Raw genomic sequence first — 11,424 nt, 5'->3', positions numbered from 1 at the left:
GTTGCTATGGTAACATGTCCACGTGCACTGAGTGGTTGGTTGCTATGGTAACATGTCCACGTGCACTGAGTGGTTGGTTGCTATGGTAACATGTCCACGTGCACTGAGTGGTTGGTTGCTATGGTAACATGTCCACGTGCACTGAGTGGTTGGTTGCTATGGGAAACTCTGCTGCAGATAAAAGCCGCTTCCTGATTGGCTGCTGGGTAGAACACTAGTATTGGCGGTGACTGTTCCCCACATGTTCCTTCTATCGGGTGCGCAGTGCACTGATGGGCGCCGACCAAAATCACAAGGGAACCGTGGGGAAGTCTATATAAAAGGCACCTAGAGCACACAGCGGGCTCACACCCACAGGCCGGTGACATACGGGTCGTGTAGAAGTCCCAGCCGCGGAAGGATATGGCCGCTCCCTGCTGCCCTCTAGTGGCGGCGCTGCGCACATCCTCTTACAGACTTCAGGAACACTTCTGCCACCGGTACGGCTCTGCGCATGCGCTCAATAAATCACAAGCGATTTAAATTACGCATGCGTACATGACGCCTTTCTTTACGAGCATGCGCAGTTTCCTTTGTTGGGAGGACCGCAGTTCGCACATTAGGAGCGCGAGTCGGCTGAGGGAAGAAACGGCATGCTGGAGAAAAAACCGTCAGGTGAGGCCGGTACCGGCAGCGAGGGGCCCCGAGGGCCCCGAGTGCTCGCTGCAGGCTCCCTCTACAGCGCACCAGACGTCTGTGACGTAGAGCGCCGGGGTCAGAGGTCAGCGGCTTGTAGTAGTCACGTGGTCTCTGATGTATCTAAGCCGATGGTGTGCGGTACTCGGGAAACCAGAGAGCACTGCACCCCCATCTGTGTATCTAATCCTACACTGTGTGATACAGTCTGCTGAGCTGTGTATCTAATCCTATCCTGTGTGATACAGTCTGCTGGGCTGTGTATCTAATCCTATCCTGTGTGATACAGTCTGCTGGGCTGTGTATCTAATCCTATCCTGTGTGATACTGTCTGCTGAGCTGTGTATCTAATCCTATTATGTGTGATACAGTCTGCTGAGCTGTGTATCTAATCCTATCCTGTGTGATACTGTCTGCTGAGCTGTGTATCTAATCCTATCCTGTGTGATACTGACTGCTGAGCTGTGTATCTAATCCTATCCTGTGTGATACTGTCTGCCCTCACATGTGTATCTAATCCTATCCTGTGTGATACTGACTGCTGAGCTGTGTATCTAATCCTATCCTGTGTGATACTGACTGCTGAGCTGTGTATCTAATCCTATCCTGTGTGATACAGTCTGCTGAGCCGTGTATCTAATCCTATCCTGTGTGATACTGTCTGCTGAGCTGTGTATCTAATCCTATCCTGTGTGATACTGTCTGCTGAGCGGTGTATCTAATTCTATCCTGTGTGATACTGTCTGCTGAGCTGTGTATCTAATCCTCTCCTGTGTGATACTGTCTGCTGAGCCGTGTATCTAATTCTATCCTGTGTGATACTGACTGCTGAGCCGTGTATCTAATCCTATCCTGTGTGATACTGACTGCTGAGCCGTGTATCTAATCCTATCCTGTGTGATACTGACTGCTGAGCCGTGTATCTAATCCTGTGATGTGTGGTACGGTCTGTGACGATGTCCTCCCCCCGCGGTCCGTGTATCTAATCCCGTGATGTGTGGTACGGTCTGTGACGATGTCCTCCCCCGCGGTCCGTGTATCTAATCCCGTGATGTGTGGTACGGTCTGTGACGATGTCCTCCCCCGCGGTCCGTGTATCTAATCCTGTGATGTTTGGTACGGTCTGTGGCGATGTCCCCCCCCCCCCCCCCCCCCCCCCCCCCCCCCCCCCCCCCCCCCCCCCCCCCCCTGCGGTCCATGTATCTAATCCTGTGATGTGTGGTACGGTCTGTGACGATGTCCTCCCCCCGCGGTCCGTGTATCTAATCCCGTGATGTGTGGTACGGTCTGTGACGATGTCCTCCCCCGCGGTCTGTGTATCTAATCCTGTGATGTGTGGTACGGTCTGTGACGATGTCCTCCCCCCGCGGTCCGTGTATCTAATCCTGTGATGTGTGGTACGGTCTGTGACGATGTCCTCCCCCCGCGGTCCGTGTATCTAATCCTGTGATGTGTGGTACGGTCTGTGACGATGTCCTCCCCCCGCGGTCCGTGTATCTAATCCTGTGATGTGTGGTACGGTCTGTGACGATGTCCTCCCCCCGCGGTCCGTGTATCTAATCCTGTGATGTGTGGTACGGTCTGTGACGATGTCCTCCCCCCGCGGTCCGTGTATCTAATCCTGTGATGTGTGGTACGGTCTGTGACGATGTCCTCCCCCCGCGGTCCGTGTATCTAATCCTGTGATGTGTGGTACGGTCTGTGACGATGTCCTCCCCCCGCGGTCCGTGTATCTAATCCTGTGATGTGTGGTACGGTCTGTGACGATGTCCTCCCCCCGCGGTCCGTGTATCTAATCCTGTGATGTGTGGTACGGTCTGTGACGATGTCCTCCCCCGCAGTCCGCTCTAATGACCCCTCCCAGCGCCGGGTCTTGGACTCGGCCACCCGGCAGCGGCGCCTGAATCGGCAGCTGGAGGCTTTGGAGAAGGACAACTTCCAGGACGACCCGCACGCCAACCTCCCGCAGCTCAAGCGCCTGCCGCAGTTCGATGACGACACCGAGACGGGTGAGAGAGAGAGAGAGAGCGCCGCTGCCCCCGGTGGTGGGAGAGCAGAATAACAAGTGTCAGCTTCTACTGTTCTTACATTCAAAGGGAAGAAAAAGAAGAAAACGCGAGGAGATCACTTCAAGCTGAGATTCCGCAAGAACTTCCAGGCCCTTCTGGAGGAGCAGGTGGGTGTGAGATATGTATCACCCTGCAGGGGGCGGGCTCAGAGCTCTCTTCTGTCTGTATCACCCTGCAGGAGGAGGGGCAGGCTCATAGCTCTCTTCTGTCTGTATCACCCTGCAGGAGGAGGGGCAGGCTCATAGCTCTCTTCTGTCTGTATCACCCTGCAGGAGGAGGGGCAGGCTCATAACTCTCTTCTGTCTGTATCACCCTGCAGGAGGAGGGGCAGGCTCATAGCTCTTCTCTGTCTGTATCACCCTGCAGGGGGAGGGGCAGGCTCATAGCTCTCTTCTGTCTGTATCACCCTGCAGGGGGCGGGCTCAGAGCTCTCTTCTGTCTGTATCACCCTGCAGGGGGAGGGGCAGGCTCATAGCTCTCTTCTGTCTGTATCACCCTGCAGGAGGAGGGGCAGGCTCATAGCTCTCTTCTGTCTGTATCACCCTGCAGGAGGAGGGGCAGGCTCATAGCTCTCTTCTGTCTGTATCACCCTGCAGGAGGAGGGGCAGGCTCATAGCTCTCTTCTGTCTGTATCACCCTGCAGGGGGAGGGGCAGGCTCATAGCTCTCTTCTGTCTGTATCACCCTGCAGGGGGAGGGGCAGGCTCATAGCTCTCCTCTGTCTGTATCACCCTGCAGGAGGAGGGGCAGGCTCATAGCTCTCCTCTGTCTGTATCACCCTGCAGGAGGAGGGGCAGGCTCATAGCTCTCTTCTGTCTGTATCACCCTGCAGGAGGAGGGGCAGGCTCATAGCTATCCTCTGTCTGTATCACCCTGCAGGAGGAGGGGCAGGCTCATAGCTATCCTCTGTCTGTATCACCCTCCAGGAGGAGGGGCAGGCTCATAGCTCTCTTCTGTCTGTATCACCCTGCAGGAGGAGGGGCAGGCTCATAGCTCTCCTCTGTATCACCCTGCAGGAGGAGGGGCAGGCTCATAGCTCTCTTCTGTCTGTATCACCCTGCAGGAGGAGGGGCAGGCTCATAGCTCTCCTCTGTCTGTATCACCCCGCAGGGGGAGGGGCAGGCTCATAGCTCTCTTCTGTCTGTATCACCCTACAGGAGGAGGGGCAGGCTCATAGCTCTCCTCTGTCTGTATCACCCTGCAGGAGGAGGGGCAGGCTCATAGCTCTCTTCTGTCTGTATCACCCCGCAGGGGGAGGGGCAGGCTCATAGCTCTCTTCTGTCTGTATCACCCTGCAGGAGGAGGGGCAGGCTCATAGCACTCTTCTATATCACCCTGCAGGGGGCAAGGCAGGCTCATAGCTCTCTTCTGTCTGTATCACCCTGCAGGAGGAGGGGCAGGCTCATAGCTCTCCTCTGTGTGTATCACCCCGCAGGGGGAGGGGCAGGCTCATAGCTCTCTTCTGTCTGTATCACCCTGCAGGAGGAGGGGCAGGCTCATAGCACTCTTCTATATCACCCTGCAGGGGGCAAGGCAGGCTCATAGCTCTCTTCTGTCTGTATCACCCTGCAGGAGGAGGGGCAGGCTCATAGCTCTCTTCTGTCTGTATCACCCTACAGGAGGAGGGGCAGGCTCATAGCTCTACTCTGTCTGTATCACCCTGCAGGAGGAGGGGCAGGCTCATAGCTCTCTTCTGTCTGTATCACCCTACAGGAGGAGGGGCAGGCTCATAGCTCTCCTCTGTCTGTATCACCCTGCAGGAGGAGGGGCAGGCTCATAGCTCTCCTCTGTCTGTATCACCCCGCAGGGGGAGGGGCAGGCTCATAGCTCTCTTCTGTCTGTATCACCCCGCAGGGGGAGGGGCAGGCTCATAGCTCTCTTCTGTCTGTATCACCCTGCAGGAGGAGGGGCAGGCTCATAGCTCTCTTCTGTCTGTATCACCCTGCAGGAGGAGGGGCAGGCTCATAGCTCTCCTCTGTCTGTATCACCCTGCAGGAGGAGGGGCAGGCTCATAGCTCTCTTCTGTCTGTATCACCCTGCAGGGGGAGGGGCAGGCTCATAGCTCTCTTCTGTCTGTATCACCCTGCAGGAGGAGGGGCGGGCTCATAGCTCTCCTCTGTCTGTATCACCCTGCAGGAGGAGGGGCAGGCTCATAGCTCTCCTCTGTATCACCCTGCAGGAAGAGGGGCAGGCTCATAGCTCTCTTCTATATCACCCTGCAGGGGGCAAGGCAGGCTCATAGCTCTCTTCTGTCTGTATCACCCTGCAGGAGGAGGGGCAGGCTCATAGCTCTCTTCTGTCTGTATCACCCTACAGGAGGAGGGGCAGGCTCATAGCTCTCCTCTGTCTGTATCACCCTGCAGGAGGAGGGGCAGGCTCATAGCTCTCTTCTGTCTGTATCACCCCGCAGGGGGAGGGGCAGGCTCATAGCTCTCTTCTGTCTGTATCACCCTGCAGGAGGAGGGGCAGGCTCATAGCTCTCTTCTGTCTGTATCACCCTGCAGGAGGAGGGGCAGGCTCATAGCACTCTTCTATATCACCCTGCAGGGGGCGGGCTCATAGCTCTCTTCTGTCTGTATCACCCTGCAGGAGGAGGGGCAGGCTCATAGCTCTCTTCTGTCTGTATCACCCTGCAGGGGGAGGGGCGGGCTCATAGCTCTCTTCTGTCTGTATCACCCTGCAGGGGGCGGGGCAGGCTCATAGCTCTCTTCTGTCTGTATCACCCTGCAGGAGGAGGGGCGGGCTCATAGCTCTCTTCTGTCTGTATCACCCTGCAGGAGGAGGGGCAGGCTCATAGCTCTCTTCTGTCTGTATCACCCTGCAGGAGGAGGGGCAGGCTCATAGCTCTCTTCTGTCTGTATCACCCTGCAGGAGGAGGGGCAGGCTCATAGCTCTCTTCTGTCTGTATCACCCTGCAGGAGGAGGGGCAGGCTCATAGCTCTCCTCTGTCTGTATCACCCTGCAGGAGGAGGGGCAGGCTCATAGCTCTCCTCTGTCTGTATCACCCTGCAGGAGGAGGGGCAGGCTCATAGCTCTCTTCTGTCTGTATCACCCTGCAGGAGGAGGGGCAGGCTCATAGCTCTCTTCTGTCTGTATCACCCTGCAGGGGGAGGGGCAGGCTCATAGCTCTCTTCTGTCTGTATCACCCTGCAGGAGGAGGGGCAGGCTCATAGCTCTCCTCTGTCTGTATCACCCTGCAGGGGGCGGGGCCGGCCCCCACCTCTTTTCCAGACCTGATGATGATTTTTCTCCTCCCCCAGAACCTGAGCTCCAGTGAGGGCCCCAACTACCTGACGTGTTGTGCGCCGCCCTCTAACTTCCCCCAGCGTCACTTCTGCTCGGTGTGCGGCTTCCCCTCTCATTACTGCTGTGTGTCCTGCGGGGCGCGCTATTGCTGCATTAAGTGTCTGGGGACGCATCAGGAGACCAGGTGAGGAAGCCCCGCCCTCTTTTCTCCGCCCACTTCCTTATGGACGCTTACATTAACCCTTCCTTGTCTGTTGTTTTCCAGGTGTCTGAAGTGGACGGTGTGACGCTCTGCGGACGTGTAATTACTGTAAATAGGAGAGGTTCTGCTGAATAAACATTGATTTTTATTTTTTTTGTACTGTGCCGCCTGTCAGTGAATGGAGTAGGGGCGCCGCTGATCACTCAGTCCCATCTGCTCTATTGAATGAAGCTTGTTCTTTTCTGATCTCCTTCCTTTTATTTTATTTTTTTCTTAAAGCTTGATTTTTGAAATTCCTCCTCAGTCATCATCTCTGCTTGCTGTCAGTGAATACAGGCACTGTTCATATCCCGAGGCTGAAAACCCTCCTGACCGTCTCCGAATGACTCGGGTGCTTGTACGTCGGGGCTTTCTTTTGCAGTGAGCCCTTCTGATCTTGACCAGGTTTTCGTTCTCTGACAGCAAGCAGAGCTATTACCGCACAAGGTATCGAGACCTCTCGCCTCTGAACATTCACTTGGCTTAAGACAGAAGATTATAGTGGAGGAGGGGGATGCAGCTGCAGGATGATATGAGCTGTGCTAGTAGGGAGACATCTGATTGGCCCAGCACAGCTGTGACATCACACCAGGAGCCCGCCCACCCCGCTGACGGGGAGAGAGGGAATGTGTTTTCATATATGCAAATGAGCCTCTAGGAGCAACGGGGGCGTTGCCGTTACACTTAGAGGCTCTGCTCTTTCTGTTGACAGCACCAGGAAGTGTAGACGTCATCACCCCTGGTCCGGACGTCTCCTAAAGTCAAAGTGCGGGGGGCGTGTCTGCTGAGCCTCTAGGTGTAATGGTAACGCCCCCATTGCTCCTAGAGGCTCATTTGCATATGTTAAACCATTTTTCTCAGCAATGCGGTCACATATGAACATGGATCCAACACAGACGTCTTCAGATGCCAGGAGCACATGGAACAGGTCAGCCGGTGTCATAGGGACAGATCTACAGACTGAGGACCGATAAATAAAGCCAGCAATGGCCTACGAACAGATGTGGCACTGTTTCTGGAAGAAAGTGTTTTTTTTTTTTTTTTTTTTTCATTCTTGGACAACACCTTTTTAATTCGAAGTATGAAAGGCCCTCAGTGCCTCCTAGTGATCAATGAGAATAAGGCTTTGGGTTAAAGTTCATGGTCTCTGGTGTGGCGGAGGGGGAGGGGAGCACTGTGACAACAGTCTGGCCAGTTTTAGAGAGAGGTTAGTGGTTGTCACTGAAAACAACTAGAAATTTGGGGTCATTTATCCAGCTGGTGTAGAACTGGCTTAGTTGCCCATAGGAACCAATCAGATTCCTCCTTTCATTTTGGACAGCTCCTTTGGAAAATGAAAGGTGGAATCTGATTGGTTGCTATGGGCAACTAAGCCAGGTCTACTTTACAGCAGTTTGATAAATGACTCCAATTGAGTTCATTTTGGACCAGTTTGCGTTAGAAGAAAATAATGGTCCTCTTTGAGGAGCTTTTACTCAGTGGGGTCACTCCCTAGATGACCATGGACCAGCGTGCAGTTATGTTTTCAGTCTTGCTTGTTCAAGTTGCTTAGGTATCTACTTGCAAGGTGTCAGGTTCTGGTATGGATCTACCATTCTGGTGGCCTCTTCCTCATTTTGGTTGCTTTCATTTTTGGGACAAACCTCTAGGACCAACATGCTCAGAACTTGTCATGGTTGATTTTTGCATGGCCTTTGTAAACCCCTGTTTCACCTCTTGGTTCCTTAAGCTGTATATAAGAGGGTTCAGCATCGGTATCATGACCGAGTAGAAGACAGAAACCACCTTGTCTCGTTTCCCAAAGCCTGTGTTAGGAGGACGTAGGTAGATGAAAAAGACCGTCCCATAGAAGATGGAGATGCATGTGAGATGGGAGGAACACGTACTAAAGGCCTTCTTCCTGCCCTCAGTAGACTTCATCCTCAAAATGGAGGAGATGATAAGAGTGTATGAGACCAAGATTGTCACCATAGAGCCAACTCCACATGAACAGGTGAAGAAGACTGTTGCCATGTCGCATAGATGAGTGCTAGAGCAGGACAGTTTGCGCAGTGGAGGAATGTCGCAGTAGAAATGATCCAGAAGGTTCGGCCCGCAGAATTGGAGGTGGAAGATGCAACTAGTTTGCATTGTGGACTGCAAGAAGCCAGTGGATGAGGCAAGGAGGACCAGAGCCAGACACTTAGTTCTGGTCATTATAGAGACATAATGGAGAGGATGACAGATGGCAACATAACGGTCGTACGACATACTGGAGAGCAGGAGAGCTTCAGTGACTGCCAAGGCGGCAAAAAAGAAGAGCTGCAGGGCACAGCCATTGAATGATATAGACTTCACATTGGAAAACAGGTCGAAAAGCATCTTGGGAGTCACCACTGAGGAGTAGCAGAGGTCCACCATGGAGAGATAGGACAAGAAGTAGTACATGGGACTATGAAGGCTGGTGCTGCCATGCACAATAGCTACCATGCCAATGTTACCCACTACGGTCACTGTGTAGACCACTAAGAAAAGCACGAAGAGGAACGGGATGAGTTCCTCATTATCTGTTAGTCCTGAAAAAAGGAATACTGTCACTTTAGTCTGGTTGGTGACTTCCATTGTACTCTGTAATGATGGAAATTATATATCGGACATCTTTATGAAAGACTAAGCTGTCCATGTGTGGGTGACTCAGTTCTTTGGGTGACGGGTGGGTGACTCAGTTCTTTGGGTGACTCTTGGCTCTGAAGGTGATGGGTCGGGTGACTCTTGGCTCTGAAGGTGATTGGTCGGGTGACTCTTGGCTCTGCAGGTGATGGGTCGGGTGACTCTTGGCTCTGTGGATGACAGGTTGCATGTGATGGATAAGGTCACTTTAAGCTCTGCGGGTGACTGGTCGGGTAAATCTTGGCTCTGTTGCTGACTCTATGCCGTGTGGAAAAACCAAGATGAATAGCAGTCCAGGGAATACCCAAAAAGTTCAGGTCTGTGCATCCAAGTGGACTTGGTCCAACTCACTCATCCAGCCAGAAATCCACAATAAAAGAAGTGGAGATGCACCTCAATAATTGCAAATCAAAAGCTGAAACCTTTAATCCAGTGATGTGAGATTTTGACTAAACCACTTCTGTTGGTTTAATCTAAATGTCACAACATTGGGCTCCAGTTCTCAGCTTTTGATTTGCAATCACTGTGGTGCACCTCCACCTCTTCTATTGTTGATTTGTGTCTGGATGGGCGAGTTGGACCACCTGGAAGCTTTTTGTGCTCTGTTAGTGAAGGGTTGGATGACCACCTTAGCTCTCATGGTGAGTCAGGTGACTCTTAACTGTCTGGATGATGGGTCAGTTGAAACTCTGTGGGTGACAGGTTTGGTGACACTCCCAACTTTATTGGTGGGGTTACACTCTTAGCTTTTGGTGTGGAGTTGGGTGACTCTTAGCTCTGTGGGTGACTGGTTGGGTGACACGCTTAGCTCTACTGGTGATGAGTCTGATGACTTGGCTCTGTGGGTGACGGGACAGTTGACATTCTTATGTGTGTGGGTGACAGGTTGGATGGAGCTCTAGGCTGTTGTGATGAGGAGTCGAGTGACTCTTAGCTCTGTGGGAGACAGGTAGGCTGACACTTAGCTTTATTGGTGAGGAGTTGGGTGACCTAGCTGTGTGGGTGATGGGTGGGTTGACACTTAGCACTGTGGGTGACTGGTTGTTTGACTCTTAGCTCTATTGAGTTGTTGGGTCATTTAGTTCTGTGGGTGACAGGTTGGTTGACACGCTTAGCTCTCTGGATGATAGGTAGTTTAACAGTCCTAGCTCTAGTGGTGAGGAGTTGGTTAACTCTTAGCTCTGTGGGTGGCAGGTCTGGTGGCACTCTTGGATCTGTGGATGATGAGTCAGATGACAGCTCTATGGGTGGCATTCTTAGCTCTAGTGGTGAGGAATCAGATGACTCTTAGCTCTATGGGTGACAAGTTGTTTGCCACTAGTGGTGAGGAGTCGGGTAACAGGTGCATTGACATTCTTAGCTCTGTGGGTGACAGGTTGGGTGACACTTAGCTCTAGTGGTGAGGAGTTGGGTGACACTTAGCTCTAGTGGTGAGGAGTTGGGTGCCTCTTAGCTCTGTGGGTGCTGGAGTTTAGTGACTTAGCTCTGTGGGTGACAGGTTGGGTGACACAGCTTTATTGGTGAACAGTTGAGTGAATCTTAGGTTTGGGTGATGGGTCGGACAACAGTCTTAGCTCCGTAGATGACGGATTGGGTGACACTTTTGGCTCTAGTGGTGAGGAGTTGGGTTACTCATCTCAGTGGGTGACAGTTCGGGTGACACTTTTAGCTTTGGGGTGATGAGTAGGGCCACTTAGCTTTTGTGGGTGATGGTTGTTTGACACTGTTAGCTCTGTGGGTGATGGTTGTGTGACACTGTTAGCTCTGTGGGTGATGGGTTGGGTGACACTGTTAGCTCTGTGGGTGATGGGTTGGGTGACACTCTTAGCTCTGTGGGTGATGGGTTGGGTGACACTCTAGGTCAGGGGTAGGCAATCTCTGGCACTCCAGCTGTTATGAAACTACAACTCCCACCATGGGATACTCTTAGCCCTGTAAGTGACCGGTCGGGTGACTGGTCAGCAGTGTAGATGGCAGGCGGATCCTCTCTCAATCGCATGGATGACGGGATGGGTACTCTGAACTGCATGGGGATCAGTTGGAGGGCACTTACCTGCGTGGAGTGGAGTCATGGCAGGCTCATCACCTGTTATTACTGTAGGTCCTGGGAGTCTTTTATATTGGCTGTGGCTCCCAATGGGATCACTGTGCTCTGTATCTCATTAATTATTATGAATTATAAAGGAGCCAATTATCTAGGATGCTAGGTGATGTTTTTGTTTAGTAATTATTTTTAAAAGATTAGGGCATACAGTAATATGATTAAATATGTGCCCCCCCCCCCTGTAAAGTTTCTTATTTCTTTTCAGTATTTAAAATGAGAGCAAATGGACTTTACTTTCATTTATCACATAAGGAAACATCTGCTAGGTTTTTCCGTGGACAAAATAAAAGCCTGTGCACAGTGGTGTTCTCCTCTTGGCATCTCTCATACAGAGGTCGTGTCAGGACTCTCTCTCATGGTCACCAGCACTGTGACTGCAGTAGTGTTGGGAGCTTACTGCTGTTAACAAACAGATGTGAATCCCAGTGTCTACTGACTAGC

The 11,424-nt window shown here is 52.5% G+C and overlaps 2 protein-coding genes across 2 annotated transcripts; one reads left to right on the top strand and one right to left on the bottom strand.

Annotated features, from left to right (window-relative positions):
- Positions 1 to 552: 552 nt before the first annotated feature.
- Positions 553 to 6,349, top strand: ZNHIT1 (zinc finger HIT-type containing 1). The gene is made up of 5 exons (XM_040415307.1): positions 553 to 654; positions 2,517 to 2,684; positions 2,772 to 2,851; positions 6,004 to 6,173; positions 6,255 to 6,349. The coding sequence occupies exons 1-5, from the start codon at positions 633 to 635 to the stop codon at positions 6,274 to 6,276; spliced, it is 462 nt and encodes a 153-aa protein (XP_040271241.1). The 5' UTR covers positions 553 to 632; the 3' UTR covers positions 6,277 to 6,349.
- A 1,507-nt stretch (positions 6,350 to 7,856) lies between these two features.
- On the bottom strand, positions 7,857 to 8,831 carry LOC120990537 (olfactory receptor 1020-like). Its single transcript, XM_040419410.1, has one exon. The coding sequence runs from the start codon at positions 8,829 to 8,831 to the stop codon at positions 7,857 to 7,859; it is 975 nt and encodes a 324-aa protein (XP_040275344.1).
- Between the last annotated feature and the right edge of the window lie 2,593 nt (positions 8,832 to 11,424).

This window comes from Bufo bufo, chromosome 1, assembly GCF_905171765.1.
Source record: "Bufo bufo chromosome 1, aBufBuf1.1, whole genome shotgun sequence".
NCBI lineage: Eukaryota > Metazoa > Chordata > Amphibia > Anura > Bufonidae > Bufo > Bufo bufo.
Note: the sequence above shows the minus strand (reverse complement) of the source record. Positions and strands in the feature narration are given on the sequence as shown.

What these genes read in the sequence shown, in the direction of transcription:
- ZNHIT1 (XM_040415307.1), top strand. Translation starts at nt 633, where the DNA reads ATGCTGGAGAAAAAACCGTCAG. An exon ending in AGGCCCTTCTGGAGGAGCAG is followed by an intron (nt 2,852 to 6,003) that starts GTGGGTGTGAGA and finishes CTCCTCCCCCAG; the next exon opens with AACCTGAGCTCCAGTGAGGG. An exon ending in GGGACGCATCAGGAGACCAG is followed by an intron (nt 6,174 to 6,254) that starts GTGAGGAAGCCC and finishes GTTGTTTTCCAG; the next exon opens with GTGTCTGAAGTGGACGGTGT.
- LOC120990537 (XM_040419410.1), bottom strand. Translation starts at nt 8,831, where the DNA reads ATGGAAGTCACCAACCAGACTAAAGTGACAGTATTCCTTTTTTCAGGA.